At 51.3% G+C, this 20,396-nt stretch overlaps 1 protein-coding gene across 1 annotated transcript; it reads left to right on the forward strand.

Annotated features, from left to right (window-relative positions):
- Positions 1–15,611, forward strand: LOC115502342. The gene is made up of 9 exons (XM_030297612.1): positions 1–126; positions 1,663–1,764; positions 2,033–2,176; positions 5,400–5,543; positions 9,090–9,230; positions 10,890–11,021; positions 12,511–12,675; positions 12,946–13,092; positions 14,777–15,611. The coding sequence occupies exons 1-9, from the start codon at positions 72–74 to the stop codon at positions 15,007–15,009; spliced, it is 1,263 nt and encodes a 420-aa protein (XP_030153472.1). The 5' UTR covers positions 1–71; the 3' UTR covers positions 15,010–15,611.
- Positions 15,612–20,396: the final 4,785 nt, after the last annotated feature.

Here is a 20,396-nt window from a genome sequence, read left to right on the forward strand (position 1 = left end):
GTCTGCCAGTCTAGCCCTTGCATAAAAGGCCAGGTCACCTGTGTCCTGCTTCCTCCCCTCCAGCCTGGATCATGCTCCAGCTCGTCACCAGTCTGGCGCTCTTGGGAGCGCTGGCCACCCCAGCCGGTAGGCACTTTACGTGTGGTCCCTGAGAGCAGGAGCGAGAGAAAGAGCGAGAGAGACAGTCCGTGTTCACATGCGGGGTGGGAATCCAGCTTCAGAATCTGGGGCCCGGCTCCTTCTCTCCCTCAGCTTTTTGTCTAGCAGAGGCAGCTGAACCGTGTTTGAGAACATAGTTCTGGAGCCAGCCTGCCAGCGTTCGCATCTTGGCTCTGCCCGTTCTTAGCTTTGTGACCTTAATTCTCTTTTTTCTTTTCTTTTTTTTTAATCTATTTTGAGAATGGGGAGGGGCAGAGAGAGAGGGAGAGAGAGAATCCCAAGCAGGCTCCACACTGTCAGCGCGGAGCCTGATGTGGGACTCGAAACCACAAACTGTGAGATCATGACCTGGGTGGAAACCAAGAGTCAGACACTCAACCTCCTGAGCCGCCCAGGCGCCCCAGGAGCAGTTATTATTATTCCTTTGTCTTGCCTGCCTGTCTCCTCTTTGATTCTAAACCTGTGCCTTGGGCCCAGGTTGGGGATTAAGTGGCCCAGCACTTAGCCAGGATCGCACTGTGTGATCCCGAGTGAGACTCTAAACCCATCTGTGTTCTGTCTCCTCTCCTATTCATGTATAAGAGGCAGGTATGAGGCACGGTTTGCAGTCTTCAGACCGGGCTACTTCGAGCCTGTGGATCCTCGGAAGAGCCCCAGGTGCCTCTCTGCAGGTGAAGAAGAAGGCTGCCATGGGGCGCCTGGGTGGCTCAGTCGGTTAAGTGTCCGACTTCGGCTCAGGTCATGATCTTGAAGTTCCTGAGTCTGAGCCCCGAGTCGGGCTGTGTGCTGACAGCTCGGAGTCTGGAACCTGCTTCGGATTCTGTGTCTCCTTCTCTGTGCCCCTCCCCTGCTCGTGCTCTGTCTCTCTCTCTTTCAAGAATAAATAAACATTAAAGAAGAAGAAGAAGAAGAAGAAGAAGAAGAAGAAGAAGAAGACAGCTTCCTGGACGGATACAATTCTCCCCAGCCTACACTAAGAAGGGACATTCCATTAAAAAATTTTTTTTCTTTAAAGTTTATTTATTTATTTTGAGAGTGAGAGAGAGAGAGAGAATGAGTGGGGAAGGGCAGAGAGAGAGGGAGAGAGAGAATCCCAAGTCCACACTATCAGTGTGGAGCCTGATGCGAGGCTTGAACCCACGAACCGTGAGATCACGACCTGAGCCGAAACCAGTTGGACGCTTAACCGACTGAGCCACCCAGGCGCCCCGAAAGTTTATTTAGTTTTAAGAGAAAGAGAGAGAGAGAGAGTGAGCAAGCGGCAGAGAGAGAGGGGAGAGAGAATCGCAAGCAGGCTTTGCACTGTCAGCACAGAGCCCGGCATGGGGCTTGAACCCATGAGCCGCGAGGTCACGACCTGAGCTGAAATCCAGAGTCGGAAGCTTAGCCGGCTGAACCACCCAGGCGCCTCCCCCTTAATTCTATTCGTGAACCCTGTGTGTGTGCACACGCCTGTGTTCTCTCCTCAAATTACAGGGTCTGATCACTCCTCTCTCCCCGCAGGGACCTCCAAGACGTGTCCAGTCTGCTCTTTGCTGGGAAACTGCACTGAGATGACCTGTCCTCCCACCAAGGAAGCCTGCGTGTTTGGCCAGATGCAGCTGGGTGGGGGACCAGACGGGGGCTGGGCGGAGGCCCAACAAAGCGGGTGGGCACGGGGTGGGGGGAGAGGGGCGTGGAAGAACCACCCTGGGACTGAAGGTCGCAAAGTTTTGACTCGCTCAGCTCGGTGCTGCTGGGGAAGGGGGGCTGGGGTGGCTTCAATCCCAGCTGAGGTCCCAGACTGACCTCTGGGGATTGCTACAGAGGGGACAGAGGTCCGGGGAGGGCGGTGAGAGTCCCTGATCCCCCCCTCCTCAACGTCTATCCCTAGAAAATGGGACCCTCATCAGGAACGGGTCGTGTGTAGTCTCGGAATGCCGAGAAGGTGTCTACACCCTGACCTACGGCCCCCACTCGAGCCTCTGGGTCAGCACAGACTGCTGTGTAAACGGCTGCGGCAGGGCCGCCCGACAAGGTTTGTTGGCAGCACTTGGGGGTCGGGCCGCCAGGTGGGGTGTTGTGGGGACTTGGCCTTGCTTGCCAGCTCTGCCTGGCTGACCTCAGTATTCTCCTCCGGAAAAATGGGTGTGAAAGAGGCTTTGCAGGGGGTGCTTTGGAGCACAAGGCTGGCGGGTAGCAGGCACTACGGAAATTGTAGTTGTGCGCACTGAGTTATCGGGCGGCTGGAGAGGAGCCCCAGAATTTTATTTCTCCTTAGGAGAGAAGCTCCCCTTGAGGGTTAGCCAAGCAGAGCAAGAAATGTACAGGTAGCGATGGGCCCGGTTCTCGGGTGAGGCCAGCGAGGCCCCAGGGTGCGAATTTTAAGGAGGCATTTACTTCCGGGCGCTGACTCTGCACTTGTGCGCCCTTGAGAGCGAGCGCCTCCTCGCTGGCCTTCCTCCAGACCTGGCTCTGAGCAGTGATAAAGATCACTTTGTTGCTTGGTTATTTTTCCAAAGAAGGAATTTGTATTTGGCAGGTGTAGCCACGGGGAGACCCCGGACAGCTCCACCTCGGGGGCTACGAGCCAGACTTTCAAACAACTGGGGTTTGACTCCTAAAAATTGTTACTTCTCCCCAAATAAAACAGCCCGTCCCAAGCTGAGAGGTGGGCACGCCATTCAGCCTGTAAATGCCAATTATGATTATAACTGTGTTAAACAAACATTCCTGTGTGTAGGGAAAGATCAAAGGGACTGTCTTGAAATACTTGGAGTAATTGTCTGCTGGTGGGCAATCTATAGCAGCCCCAGGAGAAATGTAATGGGAACCACAGATGGAATGAAAGCTTTGCTAGTAGCCACATGAAAAAGTGCAAGAAATCAGGCAAAATTAATTCTAATAATGTATCTCATTTAAGGTAACATGTTTAAAATATTATTTCGACATGTAACGATTTTTGAATTTTAAATATCATGGGGGGCCTGGGTGGCTCAGTCAGTTAAGCATCTGACTTTGGCTCAGGTCATGATCTCATGGTTCATGAGTTCGAGCCTTGCGTCGGGCTCTGTGCGGACAGCTCGGAGCCTGGAGCTGGCTTCGGATTCTGTCTCTCTCTCTCTCTCTCTCTCTCTTCCCGGCTTGCTCTCTCTCTCAAAAATAAATAAAAATTTAAAAAGCATATTGATTTTACATAATCAATATAATTGATGAGGTATTTTATTTTTTCAAACTAAGCTTCTGAAATCTAGGGTTATTTTATACTCACAGCACATCTCAAACGGAACCTACCACATTTTTTTTTTTAACGTTTATTTATTTTTGAGAGAGAGAGACAGAGTGCGAATAGGGGAGGGGCCGAGAGAGGGAAACACAGAATCTGAAGCGGGCTCCAGGCTCTGAGCTGTCAGTACAGCGCCTGACACGGGGCATGAACCCACAAACCAAGAGATCATGACCTGAGCCGAAGCCGGACGCTCAACCGACTGAGCCACCCAGGCGCCCCCGTTTCTTTTTTTTTTTTTTTAATTTTTTTTTCAACGTTTATTTATTTTTTTGGGACAGAGAGACACAGAGCATGAACGGGGGAGGGGCAGAGAGAGAGGGAGACACAGAATCGGAAACAGGCTCCAGGCTCTGAGCCATCAGCCCAGAGCCTGACGCAGGGCTCGAACTCACGGACCATGAGATCGTGACCTGGCTGAAGTCGGACGCTTAACCGACTGCGCCACCCAGGCGCCCCTACTTTTTTTTTTAATCTCCCACTCCCCTTCACCCATTTTACCCACCTTCCACCCACCCCCCCTTTTAAAAATTTATTTATTATTTGTTTATATATTTTTTGTTTTAGAGAGGGAGAGAGAGAGCACAAGCTGGGGAGAGGGGAAGATGGAGAGACAGAGAGAGAGAGAGAGAGAGAGAGAGAGAATCCCAAGCAGGCTCCGGGCTTAGCACACAGCCCAATGTGGGCCTTGATCCCATGACCCTGTGATCATGACCTGAGCCAAGATCAAGAGTCGGTTGCCCAACTGACTGAGTCACCCAGGCACCCCCATTTCCCCTTTGTTAACCATATATACATGCCACACCCTCTTTATCCATTCATCTATGGATGGATACTTGGCTTGTCTCCGTATCTTGACCTGTGTAAATAATGCTGTAATAAACATAGGGGTACCACTATCTTTTCAAATTAGCGTTTTTGCTTTCTTTGGGTAAATACCCAGTAGTCAAATCTCTGGATCACATGGTATTTCTACTTTTAATTTTTTGAGGAACCTCCATACTGTTTTCCACAGTGGCTGCCCCAGTTTATGTTCCCACCAACAGCGCACGAGGGGAACTGGCCACATTTCAAGAGCTCAACAGCTACAGGTGCACAGGGGCCACGTATTAGCCAACACAGTTCTGTGGTCATGTTTTCTTTGGTCTACTTTTCAGTATTTGCCAATAGTGCAACATAAATCACATTTAGAACGAGTCATGGCTTAGCTTTGACTCAGGAAAAAAATCTGCTTAAGCAGCTTCCTCTTAAATGTTTCAGACCTCTAAGAAAGCTCTGAAATTGATCAAATGGTAAAGAGCCCGGAGGCTAGAACACAGTATCTTAAAACCTAAAATAACAGGATTAATCTTTTTTTCAGGATTAGTTTTTTTTAAGTTTATTTTAATTTTGAGAGAGAAACGGAGAGAGAATGAGTGGGGGAGGGGAAGAGAGAGAGAGGGAGACACAGGATCTGAAACAGGTTCTGGGCTCTGAGCTGTCAGCACAGAACCCCATGCGGGGCTTGAACTCACAAACTGTGAGATCATGACCTGGGCCAGAGTCAGACAGCTAACTGACTGAGCCACCCAGGCACCCCTCAGGGTTACTTTTTAATCACTTTTGGAATTAAATGGGTTCAAGGGAGGGCTTTTCTCTGTGCGGTCAGGACTGGGTCTCCAGAACGGGGCCTGGCACAATGGGTGCTCAAGAAATGTTTGCGGAATGAGTAAAGGAACCCACAGGATCTAGCCCGAAGGTTTTAGGGTGAAGCACCGGTGTGGGGTGGCCCCACCTTCGGCTCTGTCTGCTGCTCTTCAGAGTATATCTTCACAGTTTGGAAGGAGGTGGCTGAGACCAGGCTGGTCCCACTTTGGAGGAAATGCTCTAGATTGTGGTTGGGGGGTGGTGGCGGGAACAGAGGGCTGGTGGGGGAAGGAGGGGGGGGCGTGTTTCTCAGCCTTCACCCCACACCAACCACACCCACTCCTCCCAGAGGCAGGGTCCGAAGCCCAGCTCAACGGAGTGCAATGTCCCTACTGTTCTGGGGACAAGTCAGCCTCCTGTGACTCCCTTTCGGTCATGAACTGCACAGGGGACCAGACTATGTGTCTCACCCTCAACGGGACATGGAATGGAGGTAAGGGTTCCTTCCCTTCTGGAGGCGCTTGTGTGGTGGGCCTGCCTCCGACACACACAAACAAGTGTTGAGGTTCATTTGCATGGTGTTCTGGTCACCTGTTGCTATTAGCAAATCGCTCACAAATGTAGCAGCTTAAAATAATAGCCATCATTTTATTAACTCTTTTTTTTAATGTTTATTTTTGAGAGAGACAGAGAGAGCAGGGGAGGGGCGGGGGGGGGGGAACAGAGGATTTGAAGCAGGCTCAACTTTGACAGCATAGAGCCCGACATGGGGCTTGAACTCACGAGCCATGAGATCATCATGACCTGAGCCAAAGCCAGATGCTTAACCCACTGAGCCACCCAGGTGCCCCATTTTGTTAACTCTTACAGTTTCTGTGGGTTGGGAATTGTGGAAGGCCCACCCGGATGGTTCTGAGTCTCTCACGGGATCACAGTCAGAGTGTGGCCGGAGCTGGAACCGGGCAACTGGGGGTTTGCTGAGCATCTCACACACGTAGACTCTGGGCCTCTCCAGGGTGGGTTTTCCACATTGGTTAGACTCGGCTTCCTCACAGCATGGCCGCCTCAGGGCTCATTATATGCTGGCTGAAGATCTCAGTACTGACTAGCTCAGCAAACAGGGCAGGGGCCGGGGCTAGTTAGTCATCTCTCTCTCTCTCTCTCTCTTCATGTAATCTTAGGGCCTCTCTATGTTGTTGCTCCACATTGGTTAGATTGGGCTTCCCCACATCATGGCTGCCACCACCTTTGCATGGTGACTGAAGACTTTAAGGGCGAGTATTCCAGCAAACAAAATGGCAGCTGCCCACTTTTACATGAGCTAGCCTTGGAGGTCACATGATGTCATTTTACCATGCTTTGTTGGTTCAAACGATCACAAAAGTCCATCTGGGTTTGATGTGGTTCTTGAGCAAACGGCTAAGAAAGAATCCTTAAGACGTCTTTGGTGCAAAAAGGTGATTATATTAAAGCACGGGGACAGGACCCGTGGGCAGGAAGAGCTGCACTGGGGTGACTGATTTTATATTTTTATGTTTGTGAAGGGAGAGGTATAGAAGAAAAGTAAGTCTCTAAAGAATTTGGAAGCATGGCTTCCAGGACCTTGAGGGGCTAGCTGCTATTAAGTTAAGGTTACTTTTTTTTTTATGTTTATTATTATTTATTTTTGAGACAGAGAGAGACAGAGAGACAGAGCACGAGCAGGGGAGGAGCAGAGAGAGAGGGAGATACAGAATCCGAGGCAGGCTCCAGGCTCCGAGCTGTCAGCACACAGCCGGATGCCAGGCTTGAACTCATGAACTGTGAGATCATGACCTGAGCCAAAGTCAGTGCTCAACCGACTGAGCAACCCAGGCGCCCCAAGATAAGGTTACTTTTAATAAAATGTAAACATGAAGGCGCTAAGGCAGCCATGAGTTCCTTGAGGAAAGTCACATTGCATGTTTCAGGTGTCTATCAGTGGGCTACAAGCTGTGAGGAGATTTAATTTAAGCTACATTTCTCTTGCCTTTGTTTCCCTCATCAGTTTCAAGAGGAGGAAGCCTAGTACCCTCACTTCTTGATGTGTCAAAGAATTTGCAGGTGTATTTTAAAATCACCCCTATGCGTTTGCAAACGGTTGGAGCAGAGGCTTTTTGAGCAAAAGGCTTAGAATAGAACATAGTCTAACTATTAGGCAAACAAAGCGACAGGAAGGAACGGTCTGGGCTTCTGCTCCTGGTAGACTGGACCTCTGAAAGGTCTTCCTGCTACAAACAGTGGCATACTGGGAAGGTGTGAGGTAAGGGAGGGGGGACGTGAGTGGTGGGAGTGGTCCGCCCTGGGGGGAGGGGTACTTTATCACTGCCATTGTTTGGAAATGTTGGAATAGGGTGATAAAAAGAAACAGATTGATGTTTAGTCAGTTTTATAATAATAATAATAATAATAATATTATTATTATTATTTTAAATGCTTATTTATTTATTTTGAGAGAGAGAGAGCTTGAGCGACGGAGGGGCAGAAAGAGAGGGAGAGAGAATTCCAAGCAGGCTCCGCACTCTCAGTGCAGAGCCCAACACAAGGCTTGATCGCACAAACTGTGAGATCAGGACCTGAGTCGAAATCATGAGTCGGATGCTTAACCAACCGAGCCACCCAGGTGCCCCATTTTTTTTTTTTTTAATTTTTTTTTTTTCAACGTTTATTTTATTTTTGGGACAGAGAGAGACAGAGCATGAACGGGGGAGGGGCAGAGAGAGAGGGAGACACAGAATCGGAAACAGGCTCCAGGCTCCGAGCCATCAGCCCAGAGCCTGATGCGGGGCTCGAACTCACGGACCGCGAGATCGTGACCTGGCTGAAGTCGGACGCTTAACCGACTGCGCCACCCAGGCGCCCCGCCCCATTTTTTTTTTTTAAGTAAGCTCTACGCCTACCGTGGAGGTTAAATTCAGCTCCCCAATATCAAGAGTCCCATGCTCTACAGACTGAGCCGGCCAGGCTCCCCTAGTCAGTTTTATTATTGTTTTTAAGTGCTCTACAGAGGGGCTCCTGCATCCAACCCAGCATCCAACTTCAGCTCAGGTCACGATCTCGCGGTTCGTGGGTTCGAGCCCGGCGTCGGGCTCTGTGCTGACAGCTCAGAGCCTGGAGCCTGCTTCGGATTCTGTGTCTCCCTCTCTCTCTCTGCCCCTCTCCTGCTTGCACTCTCTCTCTCCTTCTCAAAAATAAGTAAACAATTATAAATAAATAAATAAATAAATAAATAAATAAATGTTCTATGGACGATACACCCCTTATAGCCTGTTCCCATTATCATCCCTCTTTGGTATGCCATTATTTACAGACGAACTAGATGTACAAAATTATTTCTCCATGCTTTGGGGGCTTATAGGAAGTTAGGGAAATTTCCAAGGATCCCCAAACAAAATAAAAATGTGAGCGGAATTCAGAACAAGAGCAGTAAGCAAACATAAAAGGCAGAGTGGCCCTGAGAGCAAATGCTGATGACACCCTGCTTTGGGTGACTAGGTCTTGGGTCCGTGGCACGGCTGGGGAGCTGACTCTTAGCGCTCCACATAAGCGGGAAACCTCGGAAGGAGACTGAAATGATCCCAGGTTGGCAGTACCTCCAATTTTCAGTACAAGCAAAGGCAAATCCTCTCCACCCGAAAAGCCCTCAGGATACCCCGCCCCCCCCCCCAAGATCAACATCAACCAAATATGAGCTCACAATAAGAGCTCACAAAATGCACAAGGGAACAAGCTACCATGAGTGAGAGCAAAAGCAACAAACACGAGATTCGATTCACGAGGAGCTATTGTAATGATCAGCTACAGAACGTAACCATATGTGGTATATATATCTGAAAGAATAAAATTAGAATCACAAAAATGAGCAGGCATCAAAAGGTTGTACGAAATAACCAGGCAGATTTGACAATGAATCATATAGAACTGTCAACAGAGATGGGAACTTTCAGACCTAGACAAAGTCAGTAAGGTGGGAAGGCTCTGGCTTTGAGTCTCCCCCTGCCGCTTCCCCCTGTTTCTGCAGGGGGTCCCCAAATCCTGAAGGGCTGTGCTACCCCAAATGTCTGCCACCTGCAAGTGAACACCACCCTGGGCCCAGAAGCGTCTGGATTTCGTCTCGTCAGCCAGCCTGAATGCAACTATGTGGTTACACCCACCGTGCCAGGTACTTGGAACTCTGACTTCCTGAGATTCTACTTTCTCTGCCCTTCCTAGACCCCACATGCCCTTCCCAATCCTATGTGTTTCCAGGGTATCCCCTCCCCCTCCCAATATGCTCTCAGGGAATGCAGTTACCCTTATAAGCTCACAGACGCGCATATGTGCACACGCGCGCGTGCACACCCACACATCAGTTAACACTCCTAGAAGCAGAAAACCCAACTGGCACACACCCACACATCCACAACCATCTCCATCTGTATCCCAGCACCCCAAACACACGTACAGAGGAGCACACATTTCTAAACACAAGCATCCTGTCATGTAAATGAGATTAGAGATACAAACTCTGTTGAAATAAGTCTCTTTCTTTCTTTCCTTCACTTCCTTGCTTGTGTAAGAAGACAGGTTTGCCAAAAGTCTTCTTCTGGCCTAACAAAGAACAAGGACAAAAAGTTTTGTCTTCCAGAAAAGAGAGATGCTAATTGAGATAGCACTGACCAGGGCAACAGCTTTTTTTGAGCGAGACAACAGAACAGAATCACAGACGTTTCAGAGGTGAGAGAGGCAATTTTCAAATGTGGGTACAGCGGCCTTCCCTTGGCTCCAGGGATGTGGAAACCTCAATCTTAAGCTGGTTCCACGCTCAGTGTGGAGCTCGACGAAGGGCTCATTCCCACCAACCGTGAGATCATGACCTGAGCCGAAACGAGAGTCGGGCACTGAACTGACTGAGCCACCCAGGCGCCCCTGGGGGAGTTTTACTTTAAAAAATTAAACAGTGGGTTCAATGAATGATCACAATAGAGAAAAGAAAAAGACCCAGGAGCTCAAAAGTTACAATATGGAAGGAGAGGGGTGCCTGGGTGGCTCAGTCGGTTGAGCATCCGACTTCAGCTCAGGTCATGATCTCACGGTTCCTGAGTTCGAGCCCCGCATCGTTGGGCTCTGTGCTGACAGCTCAGAGCCTGGAACCTGCTTCAGATTCTGTGTCCCCCTCTCTCTCTGCCCCTCCCTTGCTTGTGCTCTGTTTCTCTCTCTCTCTCTCTCTCTCAAAAATAAATAAACTTTAAAAAAATATGGAAGGAGAAAGGACTAAGTAGGCTAGCCAACAACTGGAACACAAGACATGGAATTTTGGCATATACGGTCCCTCTGGACGTGTAACAGATCCATGCAGGGGGGCTCGTCAGTTGTCAGATCCGTGTGTGTGGACAGGCACCAACACACAAATATACGAAAGTACAAAATATACACAGATGTGCCGAAACACTCTAACATTCACAGACATTCACATCTGTACTCCAGATATGTATCCAAGCACCCTAAACCTTGCTGGGAACACAGACACATCCAGACCCACAAAGTCAGCCTTTTGTATATACACATAAACATGTGCTCTGTTCACGCAGAGATGTAGACACCTTCTCACACAGGGATGCCACACACAAACGTCCCCACCCTCTGCCGACGCTTCCAAAACAAACAGAGTTCAACACAGGCACACACAGCCCCGTGTGTACACAGGGAAACAGGCTTGGGCACACAAACTACATCGTTGTAGAGGTGCACATACGCTGATGTGCCCAGAAATACACACACACACACGCACACACACACACACGCACAGGTTGCTCTCCTGCTCATCTTCTTTTCTCCCTAGGTCCCCCTGCAAACACGTCTCTGACCGCGGATAGGGTCACTGTCTGTGTCACCTGCTCAGGACTCAATCGTTGTGACCCTGTCTTCTGCCCAGCAGATCGGAACTACTGCCTTCAGACAGCAGGCATCCTAGGTGAGTGTCCCCGGAGACAGGATTGGGTGGGGGCGGCAGAAACGAGGCTCACCAAGATCTCTCCTTGCCCTCCGTGTTCGCCGCCCTGACTCCGGCCATGGCGGCCTTTTCCCGGCGGTGGAGGACAGAGGCTGGTTGCAGCAGAGTATGTGAATTGAAGATGTGATGTCACACAGGGGGGGCCTGGGTGGCTCAGTGGGTCAAGCGTCCGACTTCAGCTCAGGTCATGATCTCACGCTCCGTGAGTTCGAGCCCTGTGTCAGGCTCTGTGCTTCCAGCTCAGAACCTGGAGACTGCTTTGGATTCCGTGTCTCTGTCTCTCTCTGTCTCTTCCCTGCTCATGCTCCGTCCCTGTCTCTCTGTCTCAAAAATACATAAACATTAATAAAAATTTTTAAGTAATTTAGGATTGCAAAATGAAGGCGTTCTAGAGACCTGTTACCTAACAATGTAAATATAGTTAATACCACTCATAGCACACTTACAAAGGCCTAGGAGGGTACATTTTTTATTATGTGGGTTTTTTTGGGGGGTGGGGTGGGGAGGGCGCAATGAAAAAAAAAACGCGTTGTGGCTAAAAAACCCCATGATTTATTACTTCTCACTATTCTGTGGGTTGACGCGGCCCAGCTGGGCAGGTCTCCTCCTCCAAGGGGTGAGGATCCCCCTGTGGCTGCATTCCGCTGGGAACCCGGCTGGGGCTGGAATGTTCAGTACGGCCTCCTGCTTTCCGGGGCCTCTGTCCGTGTGGTCTATCATCAGTCAGTAGCCTTGCTGAGCCTCTTTCCAAAATGGTGGCTGGCTTCCGAGAAGGAAGAGGTAGAAGCCACGGGCTTCGTAAGAGAGGAGCCCAGAACTGACACAGTGTCGCTCCTGCCACGGGTCTATTGATCAGAGCAAGTCACAAGGCCAGCTCCGGGTTAAGGGGTGAGGAAACGGATTCCACCTCTTGATGTGGGAGTGGTAAGTGAAGATACAGAGATGCACGTGGGGTGGGAGAGACCGTTGCAGCCATCTTGGTTTCTACGTCAACATTCTGGGCAAGGAGCCTGCTAAGGCTCCTGTCCGTCTGCCCCATAAAGGGAAAAACTACACCCTTCGGTCATTGGGAAGGGGCGTTGAACTGGAAACCTGCTTTTCTCTGTCTTTTAGCTACGTAAGTGGGGTTGGTAAGGGTAGTGTACCACGTGAACAGTTCTAGGATCCTTGAGAACTTTCTGGCTAAGCCCGCGAGGTTCTCATAGACAGGTTGGGAGACATCACAGGTACAGAGACGTCCTGTTCATTGGAGCCCTAACTGGACAAGGCGGAGGAAGGAAGGCTTTTGAGCCGTGTGTCTTGATGACCGGTGACAGGCTTTTGAGTGTATTAGGGCGGACCGTCAGGCGAAGTGAATGCCAACAATGGCACCCAGAGGGATTTGGGAGCTTCCAGTGAGCGGGTGGCTTATGGTGGCCTTTCCCGTAAGCCTGCCCCCCACATCTCTCAGCCTTAGGGAAAGGTGACTCTGTCGTCTGGAGAAGCGGCTCCTGTGTGGCCCTCAGGGACTGCCTATTTGGCACCTCTGTCTCTGCCTTCACCTCCAGCGTGGACTTTGGCTTCCAGATCAACTCCACCTGTTGCCAAGGCAACTGCCAAGCACTCACTCCTCCCGGTATGCCGCCGCCACCGGAAAGCAGTCAGGGGGTGGCCACGGCAGTGGTGGGGTGCTCTGGAGGAGAGTTTGTCCTGAGTCGAGGAAGGCAGGCAGGCGGGAGCCCCCCGCCCCACCCGCCCAGTTCCTCAGCCGGGCTGCCTGAAGTCACCCTGACCCCAGCTAGTTGGGCAAATGTCAATAAGGTCATGCCCCTGCGGGAGAGCCTGTAAGTGCACAGAGGGTCCTGGAGGTCCTGAGAGGTCCTGACTGTCAGCCTCCCCTTTACAGAAGGGGTGCCAGACTCACACCCCCTGAGCGGGTTCCTGTGTCCTACATGTCCTAACGGCCACCCGGGGCCCTGCAATTCCTCCTTCTACGTGCAGTGTCCCGTCGGGGAGACTGAATGTGTCCAGCTGGACCTGCTGTCTATAGAAGGTAATATACACGTGTGTACGTGCATGCGTGTGCCCGTGAGTAAGCCTGAGTGCACAGGTTTTGGATTCGGGCATTGCTTGGGTTTGGGGTCTCTAACTTATAGGACGGCTGTGGGAATTAGGGGCACCTGGGTGGCTCGGCTCATGCTCTCACGGCTCAGCTCGTGGGTGGGAGCCCCGCCTCGGGCTCGCTGCTGTCAGCGGGAGCCAGCTTGGGATCCTCCGGGCCGCACGTACGAGCTCTCTCTCTCAAAAATAAATAAACTTTTTTTTTTTTTTTCAACGTTTATTTATTTTTGGGACAGAGAGAGACAGAGCATGAATGGGGGAGGGGCAGAGAGAGAGGGAGATACAGAATCGAAAACAGGCTCCAGGCTCTGAGCCATCAGCCCAGAGCCCGACGCGGGGCTCGAACTCACGGACCGCGAGATCGTGACCTGGCTGAAGTCGGACGCCCAACCGACTGCGCCACCCAGGCGCCCCAAAAAAAAAAATAAATAAACTTTTAAAAAAGACTGTTGTGGGAATTAAATAAGATAATCCATGAGACTTCTGGATGAGTGCTGTCCAAAAGGAATACGGGGTAAGCCACGTGTAGCATTTAAATTTTCCGAGTAGCCACATTAAAAAGTAACGAGTCGTAGATGACATTAATTTGGTAATATTTTTTGTTCACCCCACCGTATTCAACAGCTGTCATTGCAACACGCGATGCGATCGATGTAAGAAATTATAAATGAGACAGGTTACATTCTTTTTTTTTTTTTTTTTGGCTACTAAGCCTTTGGAATCTGGTGTGGATTTTATATTCACAGCACGTTTCCGTTCAAACCGGCCACATGTCTAGCGCTCAACAGCCATATGGGGCTAGTGGCTAGTGGATTGAAAATTCGAGATAGTAAGCGCTATATACGGCATTTCAGTGAATCTAAGACCATCATGGCTCTCTGTGAGGAAATATACTCCAGTTCAGGGCACCCTGTGCTGGGAGGCTAACGTGTCACTCACGCACTGAACCGTGAGCTCATGACCTGAGCCGAAGTCCTATGCTCAACCCACCGAGCCACCCGGGCGCCCCTCCAGACATTTCTTTAAAAGAGAAAGACTTAATGGGGCCCCTGGGGGGCTCAGTCAGTTGATTTCCGCTCAGGTCATGATCTCACAGTTTGTGGGTTCCAGCCCCGCATCTGGCTCTGTGCTGACAGTACAGAGCCTGCTGGGGACTCTCTCTCTTCCTCTCTCTCTCTCTCTGCCTGCATGCCCACTCGCTCTCTCTCTTTCTCTCTCAAAATAAATAAATAAACTTAAAATAATTAAAAAACCCCAACAAAACAAAACAATGAAAGGCACAGCCGTGACCAGACCCCAGGTTGAGGATCCCAACATTTCCGGTGAGTTTTCCCCAAAGACATGGATCCGAGGGTCTGTCATCCCTCAGGGCTGGCCCGCTGCCATGTGTCCTGTCGGATGTGACAGTCTGGTCTTTTAGGAAACCCTGGCGACGCAGGCAGATCCCAGGGGGCTGGAGGGAGTTGCCGGGAAGTGGGCTTATTCTGGGAGCCCGGAAGCCCGGGCGCGGGGATGGGAGGGGGGTGGCCGGGGTGGCTCGCGGTGGCAGGCGCACGTGGGCACGGAGGACACCTGCCCGCTCATCCTCACCTGCGTCCTCACCCGCGTCCCCGCAGGCAGCCAGAACGTGACCCTGCGCGGCTGCGGCTCCCAAAACCTGTGCGGGGTCTCCGCCGCCACCGCCAAGGCGCTGCTGAAGTTCCCCGGCCACCGGCTGGCCCACCAGCCCCACTGCAGCACCACCCGGCGTGCCATCCTGGAATCCGAGTGCGCCTCTGGCGCGCCGCCTGGCCTCCGCCTCGCCCGGTCCGTGCTGCTGGTGGCCCTGGGCTTCCTGGCCCTCTCCTGAGCAGTCCCGCCTCCACCCTAACCCTCCACCACCCTCGCCCCGCAGCCACTCAACCCCCCTTGCTTCCCACCTCGCTAGAGGGCGCCCTGGCTCCCCTCCCCTTCCACGTTTCTAGGCCTGGAAGCTTCTGGTGAGAAAAGTCAGAAGGACTGAGCCTCCTCCCTCAGACTAAGGGCTTCCCCAAGGCAAGTCCTCTTTCTTAACACCAGGGTCCCAAAGGAAGTAGCTCCTCCCTCCTACTAGGCTGTACTTCTCAGACCTCAGACTAGAGACGCCTCTGCGGACACACAATCTTCACATGGGGGGGGGGGGTGTGTGTGCAAAGACTAAGCCTCTTTCCTCAAACTAGGGGGTCTCCAACACCTGGCCATTCCCTTAGACTAGGGCTGTGTCTGTTTTCCTGAACATTGGGAAACAGCCCCTTCTGTCTTCCTCTTTAGGGTTTAGCAAAGTCCTGGGCAGCCAAGATGGGGCTTAAGGAGCAAATACACCCCCTTCCCAGGCTTGTAGAGCAGCCCATTCTATCCCCACCAGGGGCCCTCTTCTATCTGGGTTCAGCCTCCCCTCTGTAACCAAATCTGAATGAACCGCATCCCACAATACCAAGTGGCTTGGGTTTCCTTCTTCTGACTTCCGAAGCCTCAAACAGGGCCTTGATGTGGTCTACTCTCTCTCCTCTGGGGATTCTGGGACCTGAGGGGACCTGCAGATGACCGTGTCTAGCAGCCAAGGTGGGCGTGAGAGCAAATGCTCAGTCTGGAGTGAGTGCTTTTATTTTATTTTATTTTATTTTATTTTATTTTATTTTTTATTTTACATCTTATCTAAATGTAATCTGGAGTAGGACCTGAGAATCTGCATTTCTTTCTTTTTTAATGTTTCTTTCTTTTTGAGAGAGAGAGTGTGAGTAGAGGAGGAGCAGAGAGAGAAGGAGACACAGAATCCGAAGCAGGCTCCAGGCTCTGGGCTGTCAGCCCAGAGTCCAACTCGGGGCTTGAACTTGTGAACCGCAAGGTCATGACCTGAGCAGAAGTGGGAGGCTTAACTGACTGACCCCCCCCAGGTGCCCCGTGAGTGTCATTTTAGAGCAAGCATTGGACCCAAAGGATTTAGCTGTGAGGTGAAGATGCGGGGGAGGGGCGGGCAGGAACCATTTGCTTTTGGCTGAACGTAATACAAAGTCCAACGAAAAGAACTCAAAGCATTCGCATGGCATGAATTGGACAAATATTTACTGATCACAGGTGATACACATCAACCCCAGTTCTAGACACTGAGGGTGCATAGTAAGGAAAGCTCTCTGCTCTCAGGAGGGTTTATGTTTCAGTGGCAGAGACAGATAATAAACACAGTGCAGGGAAGAGAAATGGGAGGGCTGTAGAAGGGGTGTGGTTTTGTTTGTTTGTTTGTTTGTTTGTTTTTTGAGAGGTCTCAGGAAGGCGACATCTGAGCAGAGGGCCATGCGGATGTGTGGGGTGTGGATGGGGGCACCCCAGGCAGAGGGAGCTGTAGGGGCGGAGGCCCCGAGGAAGGAGCACTAAGGAATACCTAATACACAACTGAACAGAGAGAATGGAGGTAGGGGTACCCAGGGGTCATTCATTCCACAGGTCAGAGGAGCCACTGAAGACCCATCTTGCTGCCCTGCCGCCCTCAGTATGTGGGTGTCCGCACGATGATGGCTGTAGCTGCAGCATCATGCCCTCATGCAACCATTTCCAAACCTGGAAGAGGTGGCCTCCGTTCTTGTCTTCCCAGAAACCCCGTCCCCTGGCAGACTTTCCCCGTGTCCATTGTCCAGAACGGAGCCAGCCAATCCCTGTCAAGGTGATGGCAATCCCAGTTGCCTTTGTCTAATTAAGATTCAGTCTCTGAGGTTGACAGAGCCCCTAGCCCCCTCATTAGGTACATGGCTGCCCCCAGATTCTGCACAAACTAGGGTTCCGTTAGCAAAGAAGAATCGGGGGATAGATGAGCAGGGGTCAGCCAGGAAAAGAAAAGCAACCTAGGTGTTTCAACAGGGGTTCAATAAGGGGGGTTGAGTACATAATGCTGGAAGGACCAGGAGAGCAAAAGAGGGAAGGAAGGGGAGCTGGAGAGCAGTGAGGAAGAAAGGAAGATATTCCAGGCACAAATCACTCCAACACCAACCGGCATAAAACAACTCAGGAGTAGGAGTTTGGGGATGGCCTGTGTCTGCTGCATGATGTGCATTGGCTGGGGTGGTTTGAGGCCGTCTGGAGGCGCATCCACTCACAACTTTGACGGTTGATGCGGGCTGCTGGCTGAGACCTTTGGGGGGCTATATATAGCTGGACACCTCCAGGGGGCTTCACTGCATGGCTTGGACTTGCTCACAACATGCGGTCTTGGCTTGTGGGAGGTAGAATTCTAAGCCCCCTCCCCGCCCCCACCAATTTCCACCCTAATCCCTGGGACCGTGAAGGTGATGAGATTCAACACGTGTGACAATATGTGATATGCCAAAAGGGATTTGCAGATGTAATTAGATTTGCAGATGAGTTGATTTTGAGATCATCAAAGAGGTGATGGGGGGGTGGTGCTTCATCTACTCACATAAGCCCTTGAAAAGCAGAGAGTTTTCGCTGGCTGGTAGCAGAAGTCAGATTTGAAGCATGAAAAGGATGATGTGGCATTGCTGGTTTAAAGTTGGAGGGGGTTATGTGGAAAGGACCCAGGAGCAGCCCCCAGGGGCCAAGAGTGACCCCCAGCCGAGAGCCAGCAAGAACATGGGGACCTCGGTCCTACGAACGCAAGAAACTGGATCCTGCCAAGAACCGAGTGAGCCCGAAAGAGGATCCCAAGCCCCAGATAAGAGCCCAGCCCAGCCAAGACCTTGCTTTCAGCCTTGCGAGGTCCTAAGCAGAGAACCCAGCTGAGCCCACCCCTACTTTTGACCTCCAGAACTGTGAGATTCTTAACGGGCACTATTTTAAGTGGATCAATCCGGGGTGATTTGTTACTCAGCCATAGATGCCCCTGGGTGAGCATCCCAAGAGAGAGAAACCATGCTGCCCACTATGACCTGGGCTCGGAGGTCGAAAAGCACCCCTTCTGCTATGCTGTATTCGTCCAGGTTCAAGGGAAGAGGAGAGAGCGTCCACTCTTGATGGCGAGTGACAGTCACAAGGTTCCATGGCAAGTGACAGTCACAAGGTTCTGAAAGAGCATATAGATACTGGCGTGGTTTTTTTTTTTTTTTGAGAATTGCAATTTCCATAGGAAGCGCCCCAGAGACTAGCAAATGCAGGAAGCAGCTCCCACGTCCAGGGCTGGGGAAGCCAAAGGGAGCAGGTGGTCTTAGCACAAGTGAGGAGTCCCCTTGCTGCTGTACTGCGGGCGGCTTGTCCCGGAACCACGGATGGGGGGCGGGGGTGCTGTGTGGCCAGGGCTGGGGCCACACAGGAGGCATCACAGCCAGATCCATGGATGCTGCCAGAAGCAGGGGTGGGGGAAGGCCCGTTTTACCCCCTGACCTGGAGTGCTTCCCGTTTGCAGAAGTCAGGTGGCAAAGGAGCCTGGGAGATGTAGTTTTCAAACTCCCAGCCTCAGCATTACAGGGCAGAGAGGGGTGGACACTGAGGGACGCTAAGGGGCCACAGGCAAATAACAATGACGTTGGGCAGGTCCCTTCCGCTGTCTCAGCCCCGGTTTCCTCATCTGTAAAATGGGAGTAGTCAATGCTCCTGGAAAAGGGAATGTCTATAGATAGTACTTAGCAGGTGATAAGCGTTCGGCGAATGGGAGTTGTTAAAATGCTGCTTAGCTTAGCTTAGGCTGCCGTAACCAAACACCACAGACTCGGCGGCTTACACGACACACATCTGCTCACAATTCTGGAGGGCAGGGGGTCATTGTGGTTGGGCTTCGGTGAGGCCCCCTCCTCCTGGTTTCCAGACCGACCCTTTTCTCACTTTGTCCTCGAATGGCAGAGACAGGGAGCCCGTTCTGGTCTTTCCTCCTTTCCTGCAAGGACACTAATTATCTCCGAGGCTCCACTTCCAAATACCATCACGTTGTGGGGCTAGGGCGTCACCATATGACTTCGGGTGGTGGAGGGGCGGGGACACAAACATTCAGTGGCTAACAGTGTTGGGAGGAAAAAGGAAGTACTGTTTGTAGTGAGACCATGTTGGGTGTTTCATATCATTTATCTTATTTAATACCCTATGATGTAGGCATTATAGACGGTCATTCTGCAGATGAGGGACAGAGACCTCTGAGTCTCCAACCTCCAGGTCACGCATCAAGAAGCTGGACTCATCTGTGGCTACTGACTCATGATTCCCGTGGACTGAAGTGTCACCAGGCCCAGTGTTGCAGGATGGGGACGTCCTTGTAGGGACTCTGAAGTTGAGGGCAGAAGCAGCATCATGAGTCGGTTCTGGGCGGAAGCTTGAGTAAGAGCCTGTTCTGTCCGCCATGATGTCTGCAAGGTGCCAGACAGGATCCATCAGCCCTACGCGCAGGTGACATGCCGCGAGAACGGGAAGTAAACTGTGGTGCTGTCGCAAGCCACCAAGAGGTCGGGCTGTTTGTTGCTGTGGCATCATCTGGCCCATTCTGATTAGTATAGAGATCACAAAGGGAACTGAAGGCCCCACGTGGGGCCAGAGTTCCCACGTCTAGGGAACCCAAACCGCCGCCCTAGAGGGGGTAGTGGTTAAGATATCGACTCAGACCCGGGTTCGTAGGGTGACTTTGCAAGTTCTCTGTGGTGCGACCTTGGAAAAGTCTCGTAACGTCTCTGAGCTTCATGTTCCCATTTGGCATAGGGAGATAGTAGGTTGACCTCCTGGGGTGCCTGGATGGCTAAGTCACTTAAGCTTCTGACTCTTGGTTTCAGCTTGGGTCATGATCTCATGAATCGTGGGTTTGAGCCCCACGTGGGGCTCCCAGCCCGCTTGGGATTCTCTTTCTCTCTCTCTCTGCCTCTCCCCCATTCATTCTCTCTCTCTGTCTCTCTCTGTCTCTCTCTGTCTCTCTCTCTCAAAATGAATAAATAGGTGCAACTGGGTGACTCAGTTGGTTAAGCTTCCCACTTCGGCTCAGGTCATGATCTCACAGTTTGTGGGTTCAAGCCCCACATCGGTCTCTGTGCCAACAGCTCAGAGCCTGGAGCCTGCTTCAGATTCTATGTCTTTCTCTCTCTCTGCCCCTCCCCCACTCGTGCCCTGTCTCTCTCTCTCTCTCTCTCTCTCTCTCAAAAATAAATAAACACACAAAAAATCAAAATGCATAAATAAACTTAAAAGAAATAGTTTGACCTCCCATTGTCATAAGGTGTGCAAAGCATAAGGCTTGGCATGTCCTAAACTTTCAAAAGCTGGAAGCAGTCATCTCCTAGGGTGTTAATCATCATGACA

The sequence above is a fragment of the Lynx canadensis genome, chromosome E2 (genome assembly GCF_007474595.2).
Source record: "Lynx canadensis isolate LIC74 chromosome E2, mLynCan4.pri.v2, whole genome shotgun sequence".
NCBI lineage: Eukaryota > Metazoa > Chordata > Mammalia > Carnivora > Felidae > Lynx > Lynx canadensis.